The 18828-nt window shown below is 37.0% G+C and overlaps 1 protein-coding gene across 2 annotated transcripts in view; it reads left to right on the top strand.

Moving 5' to 3' along the window:
- VCL (vinculin) overlaps positions 1 to 18828 on the top strand; it is a gene marked incomplete at both ends in the record, with an annotated part of 56127 nt that overhangs the window by 12154 nt on the left and 25145 nt on the right. For both annotated transcript variants that reach the window (XM_079535265.1, XM_079535264.1), the window contains 5 exons: positions 5803 to 5873; positions 12406 to 12556; positions 14498 to 14606; positions 17100 to 17222; positions 18631 to 18791. In XM_079535265.1, coding sequence (XP_079391391.1) covers positions 5803 to 5873; positions 12406 to 12556; positions 14498 to 14606; positions 17100 to 17222; positions 18631 to 18791 — 615 coding nt within the window. The remainder of the gene's footprint in view (positions 1 to 5802; positions 5874 to 12405; positions 12557 to 14497; positions 14607 to 17099; positions 17223 to 18630; positions 18792 to 18828) is intronic.

Raw genomic sequence — 18828 nt, 5'->3', positions numbered from 1 at the left:
AGAAAGATGACTTAGTTTAATGTGTTTTAAGAAGCTTAATCTAATAGTAAGTGATGTGTTAATCCAGTTTTAAAATCTAAATGAGAAGAGTAGCGGTGAAGAAATTGGGAACTTTTCTGCAATGCTTTTGAAAAAGCCTTTAAGAGAAAAACTTTTTTTTTTTTTTTTTTTTTTTGGTACAATAAAGTTTTAACATGTTAAAACTCACTTTTCTCAATCATGCAGGAAGAGAAGGATTAGATTGAGGAGTTACCTGTAACTCTGTTCACTTATTTCTTCATTTCAAAAACAAACAAACAAACAAAAAAAAACAAAAACAAAAAAAAAAACAACTTTTAAAATTGCTCACCTCTTCTGCTGACTTTGCAGGAAGTCGTATCTCTACTGGCAGCTACAAATGTAATCTGGTAAAATTGCTGAAGGATTTGTGAAATTTGGATAGGACCAGTAAGTATTATATGCTCCAAAGTTGTTGGAGTTAATTGGCTAAATTTAATGCTTTGCTGCTGTGCCAAGATGCATGCAGTTCTGCTACCACTTACCTACATGGATGATGGTAGCTAGGGATCAGGACATAGTAAAACAGTATTCACTTGAGCTGTCTTAAATAAGATCCTAGTGAAATTGCATGGAATATCAACAACTGGATCTGCTCAATACTGTAAATAAAAACAAGAATCTGGATTGCAATCCAAATACTGTGGCTGACAACTGTGAAGGAAAACAGAGCACTGAGTACCTTTTGTTTCTCTTTTCCTGCCAGGGCCCTTTGCCTCTTCTCAGAAGTTTTCCTTGTTAATTTAGCTCAAATGGTTGGTTTCACGAAGGGGAAACTCAACAGTTGTGAGATAGTTACTGAGCCCTTGCCACTTTGAGCCCACTGAGACAAATTATCCCTGAACTCAGTTCAAGATACAGAACTGATTTTGTAGCCTTCAAGGGTCAAGGCCTTGTGGGGATGGATGAACTCTATGAAAGGTATAGGATGTACAACTGGATGCCGTTAACTTCAGTCATCACTATTTAAACTATGATGTAGAAGTTCCCTGATATTGTAAGAGAATTGAAAGTGCCTTCTTAAGGAGATCTTGTAATCTCTGCCCTTTTTCATTTTTCATTTTTTGATCTGGCCTCAAAAATGTACTCCAGCAAGGAGTAGGCATAAATCTGGAATAATTTTGTCTGGCTTCTGACACTGCTAAATGGATTATTCATGGTCCTGGTATCTAAGCCCATTTTACATCCTGGAAAAGCAAAGAGAAAAAAGGACTAGCCAACTCAATTTCAAAGTTATTTAAGTTGCTATAGCTCATCCTAGCAGGATTTCAGATACAGATCTTCAATGTAGAAACTGTTTTCCTTGTGCAGTTATATCAAATATTTCCGTTTATTCTTTTTTTCCTCAGGGCAGACATATAAAGAAATGAGGAAGTTGCAGAGAAATTCATGAATCTGCATTGATTTAAAACAAATTTCTGATATGAGATATAACAATGGAAGTGTTATTTTGCTTCCTGGAGGCTTGCAATACATGGAAGAATGCATAACTCATCAACTAGGAGTTATTTCTTTTTAATGTGAGATAGTTTGTGATGAAGTTCCTTATACAGCATACAGACTAGATGACTTTATTTTATGAGTACTCTGAATTTGTCAAGCAGAAGTTCTGCTGTAATTTGTCCTCTGGGATAAACCTAGGGCTAGAGCCAGGGCTGTATGTGTTCAATGAATTTTGACTCAAGACTGTTCTTGGACTCCTAGATAAAATAGAGCTTTTCTTACTTTTTAACTAGGGAAAACAAGTTGCAAGGAGATCTTTGTCTACAGTATTTGAGTCCTTGTTAATGTCAGTAGAGACATGGAAATGCTGAGTCATGGCCTGAAGCAGTGATTGAGCACCTGGAGGGAAGGCAGGGCCAACCCAAGGGGAGCTCAGGTACATGGAATGCATCTGAGTAACCAGAAGGGGTGGAGGCAGGATCCACCCCCTCCCAAACCTCATTTAAGGAGTGGCAGTGGAGGCAAGGGCATCACTTGCTGGAGGTCCCTGCCTACCTGAGGCCTTCCAAAGGTAAGCAGCTCTTTTCCTTCATTTTTGCATCTGCAGGTGCTGTGTTTTGGCTACAGCAAATGAGAATGAATTCAAGACTTTGCCTCCCTGCTATTATGTCTGTACTTTTCATCCCGTTATAGTATTACACCCTCCTCCCCAATAATAAACAAACACCCCACCACACTGAAAAAGATGCAGCACTACCAAAACCCAAGCAGTGAACTTTGGACTCCTATGTTAAACATGCTGTGACACACACCGTTGGTTCTGCTTCTGGGAGAAGTGGGAGAACTAAGATGCAACGAGATGTTTGCTCAAACCACAGCAGGATACCACAAACTCCTAAAGAATTACAGAAGCTGAAACTGTTTCCCCTTCTTGCTGGAAGGCTGTTCTTATCTATATCCAGCAGGCTGAGAAGATAGAAAAGAGACCTTTGGCAGTCCACTTGTCTTTCCTGCAACAGAAACAGATATGACAAAACTGAACCTGATCAGGAAGTTTTCTTCTTGCTTTGCCGTGGAGAAAATACCCCACAGCAGGAAACTGGGAACACACTCATAGGCTTCTGATGAGTGGAAAATAAGAGTGTAAAATCTACAAATAAGGTTGAAATCTGAAAGCTGCAGGAACTCTCAATCTTATATTGATCCTTCTAGCTGGAAGCCTTTTTCCAGCCTAGAAACCTTTTCAGTGCTCAAATATGCCCTCTGCTGAATGTGTCCCATTTCCATAAGATTTCTAGTCTTTCAGTGTCATGTCCACTGTTGTTGAGTAGCAGGGAAGTAGTTCGTTCTCTCTTTGATTCGAGCCAAGTGCCTGTAGTTGAAGTTACTACTCCAGCAAGGAGAATGGAGACCAATATGGATGTTTTGAAGTTGGAACAATGAAACTGACTTGGTAACATTTGCTTGAGAACTTCCCTTCCCCTCTGCAGCTCTCCGCTGATAAAATCTTCAAGAAGTGAAGGTTTGGTTACTGTGTTAACTGGTGAAGAGTGACTTTGGAGCAGTGGGTAGAAGCCAACTAATTATTATTAATAATCAGTGATACGAATTTCATGGAAACTGTTCCCTCCTGATTAGTTAAGGGAAGATTATTGTAGGTGAAACAACATCTGTGTATCTGAAACAACAGTTGTAATCCTGTTTTTTCCACATTTAACCTATTGGATAAAAATAAAATAGAGGTTCCCATGGTAACTGTTCCTTATTAGCATGAAGCTCTTCAAGTCTACCTAAAATAGGGGATGTATAGATATTACCTCCTAATAATAACCCCCTCCCAGTTCCCTTGGCATTGACGTATTGATAAGGTGGAATGAATCTGTTTTGTGTTACACGGCAGTGTCTCTGAAAATTGCTTAGTCCATATAAAATACAGTCTGAAGAAATGATTTCCTGTTAAAACAAGGAGCATCAACACCAAAAATCTCATGGAAACAGCCAAAAAAACTAAAAGGGAGAACACCCAAGTATTTTTGGGATTGTGTATTTTTAGTCACAAATATGGTTTCATGTTTTGAGAATTCATCAATTAAATGGTATGTGGTGTGTGTTATTTTCTTGTCTCTACACCTTGATTACAAATGCAAAGAAAAGCTTAGAGATGTTAATGCAGAGTTATGTAAATATGGAGTACTTTCAATTGTGTCACAAGGTTTTATGTTTAAACAGTCAGTTTAAACTGAGACCTCATGGAAACTACCCTGAGTTTTGTCTTGTCTATGGAATTTGTAGTGTGAATTGAATGCTTTTGTCATGAACTGGATGAGAAATGGGCTGACTTCAGTATTTAGGGTAAAGGCAGTTTCTGTTTGAGAAGTTCTGAGGTTAGAGCTCTTCACAAAAATTTAAAATGGAAGTACTTTCATCCTGAACATTACTTTAACTGGAAGACTAAGGGTTCTTGGTAGGCATATCAAGGGATGCCCATGTTTAGATAATGTATTTGTATACATATTATAAAATGTTAGTGTATCTATAATCAGTGGGTAATAAACTGAAGTCTGTCTTAAGAGACTTTTCAGACTGAATGTAGAAATACTTTCGTATAAGCTAGTGAAAATAGCAGTAACTTGCATGAACTCCACTGTAATTAACACAGAAGTTGTCTCTTGGGTGCTTGTGTCTGTCTTTTCAACATAATATAGCAAGCTGAATGCCTGTTCTTAGCCAATCAAAGAGCCTTTTTCCCCTTAGTTGCAAATAAATGCTTTCTTTAGCAAGTGTGTATCTTCCCAAATATTCTATTAAAAGGAACACGTTTGGACAGATGAAAAAGAAATTCTAAAGGCAGTGGCATTTCTCCTAATGGCTTTTGGAAATAAAAGTATTGCTGCTAGTTTCCAGTTTGTGATCTCCTGTGTCTATATGATGTGACACTGTAGAGTTCAGGCTTTATGCAGTTGTTCCTTTCCACTGTGGTCTTCATCAGGCATCAGTAAAATAAAGTGCAATGGAAATAACTGAAGCAAAACTGGTGTACTGTCTCTGGGTCATGTAACCCTGCCCCAAGAAACGGTGTGTGAGCTGCGTCTGTAACTGTACTCTTGAGGCACTACTGGGAAGTTTAGGAAGCATGGTAATGCTGCAGTGCTATGTGCTAGCACAAGCATGACTGGTACTGGGCTACAAGGAGCACAGAGATGAAAAACCATTGTAAAATTTCTGATGTCTCAGTGCTTTCCTCCGTTACTTGTAAGTATCTGCAATAGTACTCATAAATGTAGCTTTAGTTAATTTAAGAATTATTAATTGTAGGCTAGACCGACTCTGAGTTTGAACCAATAGAGTGTTGGGGCTGGTGTATATCTGTAAAACCCCTCTGAAAGGGGGAAAGGGAAACCAAAGAAGGGGCACAGCAGTTTTGGCAAATAGAGTAAATGTGCAGCTAAGTGATGCTTCTGGAGTGCTGCACAGTGTTTGAATTGGCAAGTGCGTGCATGTTGGCACACTGCAACTTCTGTTAAAAACCCAGCAAATCTTAAGTACCAGCTGATGAAGAGTTTTTTAGTGCTATCTTGTCTAGCTTGAGCAGGCTTGGCAGCTCTTGACACATGCTAGTGTCTGGGCTAATGACCTTCTGCTTTGTGGTGCCTTTCTGAATGGCTTATTCAGCTGGAAAACACAGTGAACAAAGGAGCTGGAAATATTTTGTCAAGTTGGTGATCTCACAGTCTAGAGAGCCATCTAGCAATTATAAAGACTTCTACTGTATAACACATGAGTTAGTATATAGAAAAGCCCAGATCTATCACTCAATTAGCTTCTGTGTAATTATTTCTGTCTATGGATGGTGTGGATGTGAAGTGTATTCTCAGTAATTAACTAAATTTTTCTAATAGAGTGGGCAGGTTCAGTAGCAAAATAGGATTTTTTTTTTTTTTTTTTTTTAACTTGCAACTTGGCTTCTGACTGATGGGTTTGGAGGGAGCAAAACCTACAGAGGAATTCTTTTTTTTTGTTTAAATTTTCTTTCTTCCCCAACACAATTAAATGCAGCAAACATAGTGTTTCTGTGGAGAATGAAGAGGGGGATGAGTGTTCTGTCAGCAGAGGTGTTGGAGGGAGAGAACATAGAAATTTCTAAGGCAGTGGACTAATTTGGTATGTAATGGTGTCAAAGCTAGATACAACAGCAAGTAGCCTAGCTGTCATGAAGTATGACTACTATTTTTTGGCTCTTTGTTTTCATCTAGGCTTTACACTGACATTCTCGATCTTAACTGTAACTTCTTTTTCCTGCAGGTTGGAAAAGAGACTGTGCAGACAACAGAAGACCAGATCTTGAAAAGGGACATGCCACCAGCGTTCATCAAGTAAACTCATTTTATTGTAAATCTTTTGCTGTTTGTACGGGAAACCTGTTCCAATGATGAGTCAATGTTACTCACTTCTGCTGTACGGAGTAGAAAACAGTCTTGTCTAAATAGTTCTCTTTGGAGGCTTGAGGCTGACCTTTTTCCAGAATTACTTTTTTCACAATGACTTCTCCTGTTAGATCTATATAAATAAAATCTAGGGTGTAGCTTCCTTTACAAGTAAGAGTTTTCAGATTAATAACTACACTTAATTATACGCTGTTTATACTTTGCTTAACATTTGCAGAGATGATATGGTATTTTCAAATGTTTTGTGTTAATTTGGTAGGCATATGTGAAAGTGGCTGTATAACACAGCATATTTGTCGAGGCATTGCTATGGCTTCAGGAGCTTTCTAGGGGAATCAAGGAAACAAGGTCTATAGGTCAAATGTAGCCTTGAAGCAAATGGTCTCTTCTGAAGAGGGAAGTTAGTAGATATGAAATACATACCCGTATATCCTTCTGTGGATGGAAATTGTGCTTTCTAAGACATATGCTTCTGTTCTTGGAATTGCTACAAGCAAGGGAAAGAGTAATTAAAGTTATATGGCATATTCTGATTTCTGAAGTTTTTTGCAAAGGCTGAAGACTTTTTAAGAAAACCTGTATACCTGTAAGGTATACACAGGTTAATAAGAAAAGATTTTACAAAGAGAAGATGAAAAGTGGAAGAAAAAAATACATGTTAGCCCTGGTAAAGATGAGAGGTAGTCAGTGGGGCTTTAAAGATCTATGTTTTTTTTTAGCATGCTCACAAATGCCCTGTAAATCAGGATGAAAAGTAAGGTGAAACTTGCTGATAGCCCAAAGTTCAATACAAGAAAGTGAGATTAATCCATGAATGAGAAATTACAGCAGGAATATATTAAACTGATTTATTTGATTTTAAGCACGGATGAAAATATTTTTAAAGTCTGAAGCTGTGCATGTGTGGCAGAGCAGTGGCTCTAGCTTCTGAGGTGTTGGTTGGCTCTGAACTGGCCATTATGAATAGTAAGAGAGAGGTTCTGGAGCTGTGGTGCATTGATGAGAACATCTATAATGTGCTCAGCAGGTGTCAAAACATAAGCCAAATGTTTATCAGCCAGGTTTGAGCAACCAAAATGTCATTGTATATTACTTACCATGCCTTGAATGCTGCATGGAGAAGGTGGAAATTTCCACTTACCTTTCTGTGCGAGAACCGAATGGATGCATTGCATTAATTTAGTAGTTCATAAACCAGCAGTAGGGAGGGCTTATTTACACAGGCCATGTGCTGTTAAAAATCTTCATGTATGTTTGGAGAGTAACAGCCAAATACTCAGAGGAATCTATTGTGGGATATCAAATAAGACAAACTACAGGAAATCCTAAGAACTGAAATCAGTTGGAAGATGGGAGAGTGCCCAGAAAGAGTATGATAATTGCTTATCCTTCCAAAGGCATATACTTGCAGCTACTTTTGAAAACAGGGTACTCAGCTAAATGTGCCTTTGATACAGTCCACTGCAGTATTTATTATGCTGAGTTCCTGCCTTGTGATCTAGTTTGGCAAAATTGTTTTCTTACTTTATTTATTTATTGGAAAGTGTGTATGGGCACGTATTGAAATGAGATGAAAGCATTTCTTCTTGGTGAGTTGTGTATGAATGTGCAACCCTGCTCACTTTCTTGGATGTGTAGATCTTTTCTATGATGTGTAGAGTTTTTAGTTAATTTCCAACTTACTGTTCACTGAAATAAGTAAGAGATTAAGGAAAAAAAGGCTTCTCAATTGCTATACTACTGCCAGTCTTTGATCAACGTATATCGGATTCTGGAGACTTACATAGCTCAGTTACTGTAGAAATGAGGTAGAGGCACAGCTGAATAATACCATGTTATACTGAAAGCAAGGACATTATTCAACAATTCATGAGTGCTTGGACTGTAATATAACATAAAAAGTGGGATACAAAGCTATGCCACAGTAATGAAATGTACTGCACGTCATTCTTAATATCCTAAGTGCAATAACATGAATTATGAATGACCAATAGCCTTTATAAATGATTACCTGTTGCATTTTTTTTTTTTTTTTTTTTTTTGTTAATGTGGAGTTCATATCAAAATGAGTTTGTTTCTGTTAACAATTCCTTGCTAATGCTGTGGAGCATTCTAGCTGTGTGTGCTGTAGGAACAAGCAACAGTAGTGAGTGAGCTCCCAAGGGAATTGCACTGTTTCTGTGTTACAGGGCAGGACTTGGATGCAGGAGGTGAAACAGATGAGTGTTGTTTTTCTCTTAAAGGGCAGGGTGTTTTTTTCTGAAGTGCTGATTCAGAAAGTCTCAGTCCTCTGTAAGAACTTGCACTAGCACTTGTCTGATGGGGTAAGGCGCAGCCTGCACGCACAAGTGCTGCAGTCTCTGTGCCTATTTTTACCTCTCAAAATTAACACCAACTGGAGGAAACCTGTCTTCGATGATGAGGAAGATGATCTGTTTAGTCCTGTTAATAACTTAGGTTTTGGCTTGCTTGAAATTGACACTGAGGGTTCATAATGAGTATGTGTAGTGGTAATGTGTCAGGTTTTCCAGTAGGAGTGTGATTGCACAGCGGATCTATTTGTTGGCTGCTGAGAAGCTGTCATGCATCCCTTGGCTTGCCGCTGACATAAACCACATTGGAACTACTGACCTAGAGTTAAAAAATGCTATTCTTTATCTCAGTTCTCTTAGTCCTGAGGGAGTATGAGTAATGCCTGTAATTTTCATCAGATGTTTTGCACTGTGTTTGTGTTACTTGTGAAAAATTTAATGTAAAGAAGGAAAAAGCTACAGTCACAAGTTGAAGAATAGTGCAACACCTGACTGGTCATAGTAGAAATTTGTCTGTATTTAACTTGCATATTTGGACTCAATACATTAATTGAGCAGTAATGCTGTTCTATACTAACAGGATTTCTGTGTCCAAGTTGGAGTTGCGTTGCTAGGCTACTATATTAAGAATTTGATGTTAATCTACATAAAAATAAAATGTGAAGTAGTTCTAAACTGTGAGTAATCTGAACTGTAGTGAGCTTAAATCAATCACTATGATTGATTTATTAGAAATTGAAGCAAGCCTTTTTCAAACATAAATGGCATTGTTAGCCATTTGAGCAGTCATCTTCATTCCAGAGCTAAAACCTTAAAAAAAAAAAAAAAAAAAAAAAAAAAAAAAAAAAAAAAAAGAGAGAGAGAGAGAAAACCACAAAGGTAGTTTAGCATAAGCTGATTTAAAAAAAATTTTTTTTTTTTTTTTACTCCAGTATTACAAAGATGATGATATCAAGAATGAAACTGATTGACTACTGAAAATAGTGTGGGTGTAAGAAGCATGACCTGTGTTAGTCAGCTCTGTACATAACTTGGCTGGTGTTAACATAGTTCTATTGTAGTTAATCCTCTGAAATAGATACACTTAAAATAGTTTCGTTTTAAAAAAAAAAAAAAAATCGTAATATACAAGGATTAGATTGAATTGGCTGCAAAACTGAGACTATACATGTGTCATTTTCTGTTTGACGTATTTGTAAATGCTTAATCTTCTGTAATTGGGAGCATAAATTGAAAGAAAGTAAATGAGCAGTGCATTTTCCTGTTCTTAATGGAGGAACAGCTTTAGGAAAAACTGAATGTTCTTTCACATACATCTTTGAACTGAATATTTAAAGAGTATCAGCTGACTTAAAAATAACTGCATTTATATATAAACCTAATGGCACGATTTCTCCATCTTTACTTCTGTTTAAGTCTTCAGTGCAGGTTATGTTGTGGGTGTATGTGTGCCAAAGTCTAACTTTCAGTGTTCGGTGAGTGAAGTGAACACAGTGGGATTATAGGGGTGATTTATAGGAAGATAGAGGTGAGTTGCTGTAAACTAGATCGTATCATGGTCTTGCATTATTCCAGCTGTTCAGCTGACTCTGTCCTCTTATTCTTTGATACAGTGTGGTAAATGGGTACTTATTTGCCAGTGAAGAGATGTCCTGCCTACTGTGGCCAGTAGTTCACATGAGCAATTAATGTGAACTGTTTGATCGGCTGAAGCTTCTTGCAAGAAGTCCTTACAAAAAAAGGCAGTCAGTCTTTTAGCTGTCACATACTTTTAACCACACCCCCAGCACTTCAGGCTTCCATTAAACATTTTAAAAAAAAACAAACAGACGTTATGCTGAAACTGTTTAATCAAACATTTTTTTTTTTTATTTACTGAAAAGCTGTTCCAGAAGCGTTGTTCTCAATATGATCAAGATCAATGCAAAATACTACTCAAAAGGAAGCAGAGTGAAAAGTAAAATGCAAGATGTTTTCACAGTGTATTTTAGCAACTGAGCTTTTGTGAAAAATGTTAAGAATGGGTTTTAATGGCTTTTGAATGGGTGTTGGCATTCTGACCTATGCAAAAACAATTACATTACAGCTGTCATATGTGTAAGTCTAAGAAACCAAGCATCAAAATATGCCTTGCTTAGTGAACTTAACCTTTAAATGAGGTATTGTGTAATTTTGTTTGTGTAATGAGTACAGTTTTGTTTACATATCTGGCAGTTATTTGGCTGTTTTTTTCTTTCATTTAGAATTTTTATTTATAAGCCAACTGCCTGAATATTAAAACGAATTAAAGTATTTCTGCTGTACTAGTGTCTAATTTAGTATTAAAGCATGTGTGGGCTCCTTTATGATCTAGTATTCTAATGTCTTCTGGCATTGGAAGATCTCCAGCTTTGATGTTCTTTGACCATTCCTGTCTCCCTTTGCGAACTAGAAATAATTTCTGTTGTGAGGTTCTGAATGTAACAAATAATAGGTGATGTTGTGGCAACTCACAGAAATCATTAACATTAATTAATTCATCTCTGCATTTAAAAAAAAAAAAAAAGAAATTGTCTTAAAATTCCTATCTAAGCATGTATACAACTGAAGTTTTCTTTTTTCTTGCTGTGCAATACTTGAGGTGCGGTTTTTACTCATAAAATACAAAATAATAAAATAGCCAAGATTCTGTGTCTCAGCAGTGCTTTAAAGAAGTTTTTGGCTGAACGCTTGAAACAGCAATGAACTTCTATTGAAAGCTTGGCAATGTGGTTGACTTTTGTGAGGAATGAGGAACTCATTGCAGTGAATGTTTAGGCTTATGGGGGAAAAAAAGTTCTAAGTAAATGTTTTGCTTCTTCTCCTCTTTTCCTGTCTCTTGTTCCCTGCCATGTATGCTTTGCAATTATCAGGGGCATCTATTGTAGAAAATTCTCTCAGCTTTTTTGTACATGGTGCATGCTCCTGAAATCTTCCAAATGCGTTGATTGGGAAGTTTAATCAGAATAGGCATTGTACAAGTTATACTCAAGATTTCCTTGTGAAGGTGCCACTCTTGGAAACTGTAAAAGAAATCTCTGAATTTTAGGAATTTGGTTTTTGTGCTGAAGTATGGTGACTTTTGGGGATAATACATGCTTACCTTCCTTTTTTTTTTTTTCCACAAATGAAAAAGCCAGCTTTGAGATAATCATTAGTATTAAACAGATGACCATGAAATTGAACTGTAGGAAATGAAGTATTTCTGAGCTGAATATGTTGTTTGTATAATCCCTTTCTTGGCAGATTTGAGAAGAATAAATTTGAGAAGTGGCGAAATGTAATTTAGTGGACTCAATTGACTTTGATTGTATGAGTGCGTGGCATAATAATGAGCAGAGCATTCCCAATTTCTGTGTTAGCGTTCTCCTGTGCATTCCTGCTCTGTCATGAGCTCCCACCACCTGATGTGCAGAGCAGATGTCTTGCTAAAGAGCAGGTTATGGAAAGGTCAGCGGACCCAATTTGATCTGCTTAAGGGAGCCATTAGCTAAAAACTTTACTTTCTGGAAAAAAAATAATCATGATTTCCTGTAACGAGTTTTATTTCTAGTGCAACCAGTATTGGAAGCAACCATTAAGTTGTGTCATTTGTGTAGTAAGGAGTGTTTTTTGGCGGGGAGAAAGAGGGTGGAACAACTGATTTTCCAATAGCATTTAATTGAAAATATGAGAAAAGAGTGTGCCCAAGTGGTCAGTGGAAAAAGGGCTCAGATAAGCACGGGGGGAAAAAACTGGAAGATAATTTTGCTGTATTAAAAGTATTTGGCTTTTGGAACTTGATGTAATTTGAATGAACACACGGCAATCGTGTGTAGAGCCTATGTATTTACACTGCTCTTAAATGAAAGAGAATAGGGGAAAGTCATGGTCAGTGTCTTCAGTAAGTACAGCTATGAGTAGCATTGGAATTGAAGTCTGCATTTTGTGTTCCTCTGAGCTGTCACGAAGAAATGAAAAGAGGCAAGCAAAACCCCAAATTTTTGTTGTTCCAGCTCTTGATATCTTTTGAATTGTTATGTTAATAGCTTGACAGAAATAACAGTAGTAAAGTTAAAAACAAATCCTTCAGCATTTTGAAGTCTGTTGCTTTACAAAGTGTTCAGCGAGTTTTGTCTGACTTTCTGCAGAGTAGAGAATGCCTGCACCAAGCTCGTTCGAGCAGCCCAGATGCTGCAGGCAGATCCTTATTCTGTACCAGCTCGTGACTACCTAATTGATGGATCAAGAGGCATCCTTTCTGGAACATCAGACTTGCTTCTGACATTTGATGAAGCAGAGGTAGGAATCCTAACATGAGTGACTTAAGTATCTGCACAATAGTATTTTGAATTTGAATATCTACCTAACCAAATGAGCTAGTGTAAACTGTTGAACGGCTGAATGTGTTTATTGCCTTGTCCTGATTGCCTTAGATGGACTTTCTGTCCGAAGGAGCTTAGTCTTGGTGGACTGCATTGTTAATGTCATCTTTGAATGATACGATGTTTGTGTTGCTTGGGGTTGTTCCTCAAAAAGGCCAGATTCTGCCAACTGTCTTATATCCTGCTGGCATTTTTCTTTATTTCATTCACTGTACCCATATTTTAATTCTATATCTCACTGAAAAGCCCAGCATCATTCATTAACATTTCTTTGTTTGACCCATTAGCTGTGGCACTTTAATGGATTTTGGGGGGGGGGAAGATACAACAAGTGTGGATGTCTGATGGTCAGCCTGAGGATGTGTTCTGATCATTCTAAAAGTTATTTCACTTGGCTACTGTGCAAGCCAAAAATTGGCTCTAAGGTGCTGTTCACAGTGCCTTAATGGAAAAAAGCCAGAAACACAAGAAAACTTGTTGTTCTTTAAAAAGGTAGGCGTGTGTTGCTATTGAGTATCTGATTCTTGTTAGCTAAGGGTTATGAGTCTTCCTTTACTCTTGTAACACTTTCACTGGGAATATGGAATTTTACACTTACCTGAGTAGCAAATACCATGCTGTTATGGGGAATTAAAGCTAATGCTTAGAAATGCTCATATTAATTCTAAAGTTTAGCTTTGCAGCAATCTCTTAATCTGAGAAACTGTGTTATGCGTGCTGCTATTCTTAGTGATCTACCATGACATCGTCTCAGTCAACTCATGGTACTGTCAGCATGTTTCTCTGAAACAGAGAGAATGCTTTGAAATGTCTCAGATTTCATATTTCAGTCCTTTTTAACAGATGCTACAAAGTACTACAGGCCATATTTGCAAGGAAGGTAACATCTTTTAATCTCCCTTTTTCCAGTGTTTAGGAAAGAGTTTGAGTTCTGTGCAGTTACGACTTCACTGAACTCCTGTCTTTTTTTAACAAAAAAAAAAAAAGTAATAGCCTAAAATGATCAACTTTTGACTAGTAGGAAACTTAGCATGTTTGTATCCTGCTATGCTTCAAGATACACTAACACTGGTACAAAACCGAAGTGAATTTTAAATTAATTGATGATCTATTCTAAGGGTTGAACGCTTCATGAGGTAATTCCAAATTAAATGTTAAGTCATTTATCAATGTGAATTCTATGTGATGTCAGAAATTCTGTAGCTCGAAGTGAGATGATAACGTTAACTGGCTTAGGAGAGCTCTGTGTAATGAAATGTGAACTTAAAAAAAAAAAAAAAAAAAAAAAAAAAAAAAAAAAATTAAGTTACTGAGGCAGAAATCCAGAGGTAACTGGTATAGTCTTCATAGACAGATTTTTCTGATAGGATTAAGATGTTGGATCTGTCTTTCCTACCAGAGTGCTGAATAGTGCCTTATACATATGTGAAGCTGCATAGTGAATAACAACTCCTGTGAACATGTAGAGTGTGCTTTCTTTGTAGTTTTGCTTTCTCTTTTAAATGATTTTTAAATTTTTAATAGATGAAATGGCAAAAGAAAATATAGAGCATGCCAGCATATGTACGTGTACTTCCTTATAGTTTCTCAATGCTATCCTTTAGTTCTTATGTAAAGTGAAAATATTAAAAGGAGGCTTTTACATTTCTGATTGAAGCAGTGCTGATTAAATACGTTTTTTTGTAAATAAAACACTCTGCAGATACAAAATTGAGTAACTTCAGCAGTATTTCAGACACTTCTGATTGCCTGTAGATTATATTAGCATTAGCATATTCTGTTCTAATTATAAGCTTGTATTTCTAATTCAAGTGTAACATTGCTTCGTCAAATAAATGGTGGAATGTTTCTTTTCTAGGTCCGTAAAATCATCCGTGTCTGCAAAGGAATATTGGAATATCTGACTGTGGCAGAAGTAGTAGAGACTATGGAGGATTTGGTGACATACACAAAGAATCTAGGGCCAGGTTTGATATGCTGCATTCTATTATAAACATTCTAAGTGCAGTCTTCTACTTCCTTTTTTTTTTTCCCTGCTCCACACCTTACTCACCTAACCAAGTTCTGAGTGTTCAGAATATGATAAAGCAGTTGGTTTGAAAGTGTCTGTTGGAAAGAGTTTTGTACTACAACATGACTGACTACTATTTTGTCACTGACATTCCTAATGAGTACAGGATAATCAAGATGCTGGTAAATGACATGTACAGGCAATGTGTATTTTTTTTTGTATTTTTTGTACACTGTTAGGTGAATTGATTGTGTATGCATTAGTAGGAATAAAACAAAAAATTGAGAAGGCTACAGCTGCCAAGGCTAAGATGCCAATATGTGTGTACTGCCTGAGTTGGTTAGATCTAGTAGGAATTTCTAGAGTAGTAGAATCTGCATGTTATATATAAAAAACATCTTCATGAGGTTGCTGATATAGCTGTCTTACTGCTTAATGCAAAAGCCCAGCTGTTATCCGAACTCTTCTCTTTCATTATTTGATGTTCCTTGGCTGCTTGTTACTTCACTGTGCTAGCTTGCACTCTTTCAGTGGTGAAAATAAACGATGAGGAATTGAGGCACTGAGTTGTTATAGAGGAAACCTACCATCAATCTCTGTCATCCAGTGTTTCAAATGCTTTGGTTTCAGCTAGCATAAGGTTGTTTAACAAAAACATTCTGTATGAAGTAGGTACTGTGTTGGAAAGGTAGGAATGTGTTGCAGTGAAGTTACACTGAACTAAAGAATGCTTGTCAAGACTTTATTTGTAGATATATATGAGAATCCATATGTAATGTAAGGAGACCTAGCTCATAAATGAAATGGGATAGTAACAGACTAGCAACTCTCACATCACAGTGTGTTTGTTGTCCATGATGTGCTTAAAGATTGCACTATTTTTATTTAACATGTGTACTCTACGCCATTTTTAGGTTGCTTATGAAGATATAGCATTCATGAAATTTCTTTTATGTTCCATGAGACATTACCTTTAGCTAAACTGACTTTTGCCTCATTTTGAATAGGAAAGGATCAAACAGAAAGAACAGTCTTCTGTTTTTCTCTCTGTTTTTACTGTTCAATTTTGGTTTCTCTTTGGTCATTATGTTCCATGTCTTTAAAATGTTCCTTAAGCTTTTTATTTTTCTCTACTTGGCTCAGTCACTTAGGACTTCTCACTGGACTTTTTTGACATAACTTCCTGTTTTAGGTGTATGATGGAGATATTAGGACTTAGACAACAGTGTGATTTCTTAGAAGTGATCTTCTCTATCCCTGCTTTGGATAAACAGTTCATCTCTTCTTTCTGGCACGCTCTACAAACAGTTCAGGAAAAGACCCTGAACTACACGTTACTTAACACAGTCCATGCCCACAAAACTTTTTTTTGCTAGTAGTCCTTGTTCCTTTCAGTTCTATCACATCTGATCTTACGGTCAATGTGAGTACTGTATAAACAACAAGATTATAGAATCATAGAATGATATGGATTGGAAGGGACGAGTCCAGCCTCTCCCACCTCAGGCAGGGACCTGATCAAAAAAGTGCTCAGAGGTTTTAGACTGGAAGAAGAGTGGAGGATGTGACAACTTTGAGATGTCTTATATCCTTTGTACACAAAGGTGGTTCCATGCAGCTTATCTGCTCTGCTGTCAGTGTGGAGGCTCGATTACTTTTTAGACTGGCATTAAGACTCTTTTAAACTTTTGTTAAATGAGGATGTTTTTAATCCCAATAAGCAGAAAATTATTTAGGTAACACGGAATGTGAATTTCTGCTGATTTTGTGTCTTTTGATGAGTAAAAGGTGGGAGTGTGACAGCACCAATTTAAATCAGCTTTCATTTTTGTGGAACTCTCCCTGAAATTTCCACTTATGCCATGTGGCAAATTTGGCCAATTTTAGCTCTTGAAAGTAGATTTGCTGTAGAATAAATTTAATTCCTTCCAAACTTGGAGAACACAGAAATATTTCCAGCAGAGCTGAAGTACAAATAGATATAATTCTTGAGCTTAGGTAGAACCCAGGACCAAGTCTTTGAAGGTAAAACAAGCAAACAAACAAGTAAAAAACTGTTTGCTTTTTTTGTCATCAACTCTTAATGCTTTGATTGAGTTCCAGCAAAGAGGAAAAAAAACCCTGCAAATTTGCTTCCAGGGGCCATGAGATGACTTAATGTCTTAAATCAGTTATTTTGGTTATTTTCCTATTTTCTTGCTGGTATTCTAAATCAAGAGTTTTGAGTCTTCCATTTTTCGTTGCATAGTGGCTAGATTTTGAATCATAGACTTCACTGAAACATCTGGAATACAATTCAAATAATAGATCCTAATATAAAAATATGCTTGAAATGAAATTGCCAGTACTCGTTATACTTTGTTCAAGTTTAGAAAGCTCAGTTGTTGCAAATTAAACCTAATATTGCATTTCTGCACTTCTGATAATGTTTAATTTCTTTAATCTTAAGGAATGACAAAGATGGCAAAAATGATCGATGAGCGACAACAGGAATTAACTCATCAGGAACATAGGGTTATGTTGGTGAACTCCATGAATACTGTGAAGGAGCTATTGCCTGTTCTTATTTCAGGTATTCTTTTACTTAAATAACGTAACTCTGAGTTGGTGTCTATTCTGAACTGGAATTCAGTTGTTTTGTGCGCATGGAAAAATACCAGCCTTGACACTGCTTTTGTACTGGTGGCAAATAACCTTATAATATATTTGATATATATATATATTTTTTTTAAAATTTGGATCTCAGCTTGCTTGCTTGATAAAGCACTTCAGCAACTGTTATTTAGTACGTATGCCTAACTGGCTCTGTGTAAATATCCCTAACTGCTCTTGCAAGATGATAAGAGGCATGGTCTAATGGAGAAGCTGAGTTGTAACAGGGGAGAGATGTAATGTTTTGGAGCCTTCCCTGTGGACTGTTGTAGCATTCCTGGTTCCGGTGTACCATGTTCTTTTACAAGGACATAACATCCTGCTGGCATCACCGTTTCCTTTTATGTGAAGGCACTGGCAGTATCTCACTGTGCTGACCCATGTATAGGCAGGCAGAAGAGATGTTTGCTTGTTAGGGCAGACTGTGAGAGAGTAGTGAAATGTATGGAGATAATCATCCCTTCTTGCTATGACTTTTTTTTTCTTTGATTTATAACTCTAACCGTAAAAATTGGGTGAACACAGTTTCCTCTGGATGAGGAGACCTGTGCAGGCTGTTGCCAGGATATCAAAGGATGTGAACTTGGCTTCGTTTTCCTGACTGTATTACAGAGCAGAAATGCATCATAAACCAGTTAACACAGATGTATTGCGTTGCCTCCCCTTCACCTCTTCTGCATAGTTATTCAGTGTAATGGTTGTATTGTGAGTATGGATAAGCTTGATTTGTCTCCATTCGGAAGTACTCTTAAATTAATGCTTCAGATGCTGTACGTTTGCTATCATAAAGGTGATGATTAGTGGTATGAATGGAGTACATTTGATACTTACCTGTGTATGGAACTGTAGGTAAATACAGAGAAAGAACTGTGGTATGTTAACAGACTAATGGCAAATTAATGAAATGAAATTCTGGTAGTAGCTTGTGGATCCTACTGCACTGAACAAACACCAGCAGCTGCAGCAACAAGGAAATAATGACATTGTGTGCAGGATGTGCTGTAACCTGGCATGAAATAACGCATACCACAGCCTGTATTTTTATGTCTGACAATGTTGTTAATTGCAGATTATGAATATAGTTTGTGCAACAGAAGTACTGCCATGCCAGTCTAATTAACTGGTTTCAGTTCTGAAATCCATATGGTAATGTTAAAAATATTTTTGTAGATGTAGACAGTGCAGCTGACTATAACTACAATCTCCTTTCAGATAATCTTGCATTGAAACAGAGATTGTATATTGTATTTTGCAGTGAGTATTCTCAATATCTTCAATATTAATTTTATCCTATGTATAGCTTTTCCTGATTTATGGTATTTTTACAGCTATGAAGATCTTTGTAACCACAAAAAACACTAAAAGCCAGGGAATAGAAGAGGCCTTGAAAAACCGCAATTTCACAGTAGAGAAAATGAGTGCTGAGATAAATGAAATAATTCGTGTGTTACAACTCACTTCCTGGGATGAAGATGCCTGGGCCAGCAAGGTATGTTTCACATCTACATTTGGATATGGAAGGGCAA

Source organism: Tetrao urogallus (genome assembly GCF_951394365.1).
Source record: "Tetrao urogallus genome assembly, chromosome: 5".
Taxonomy (NCBI): Eukaryota; Metazoa; Chordata; class Aves; order Galliformes; family Phasianidae; genus Tetrao; species Tetrao urogallus.
This window is presented reverse-complemented; position numbering and strand designations above follow the sequence as displayed.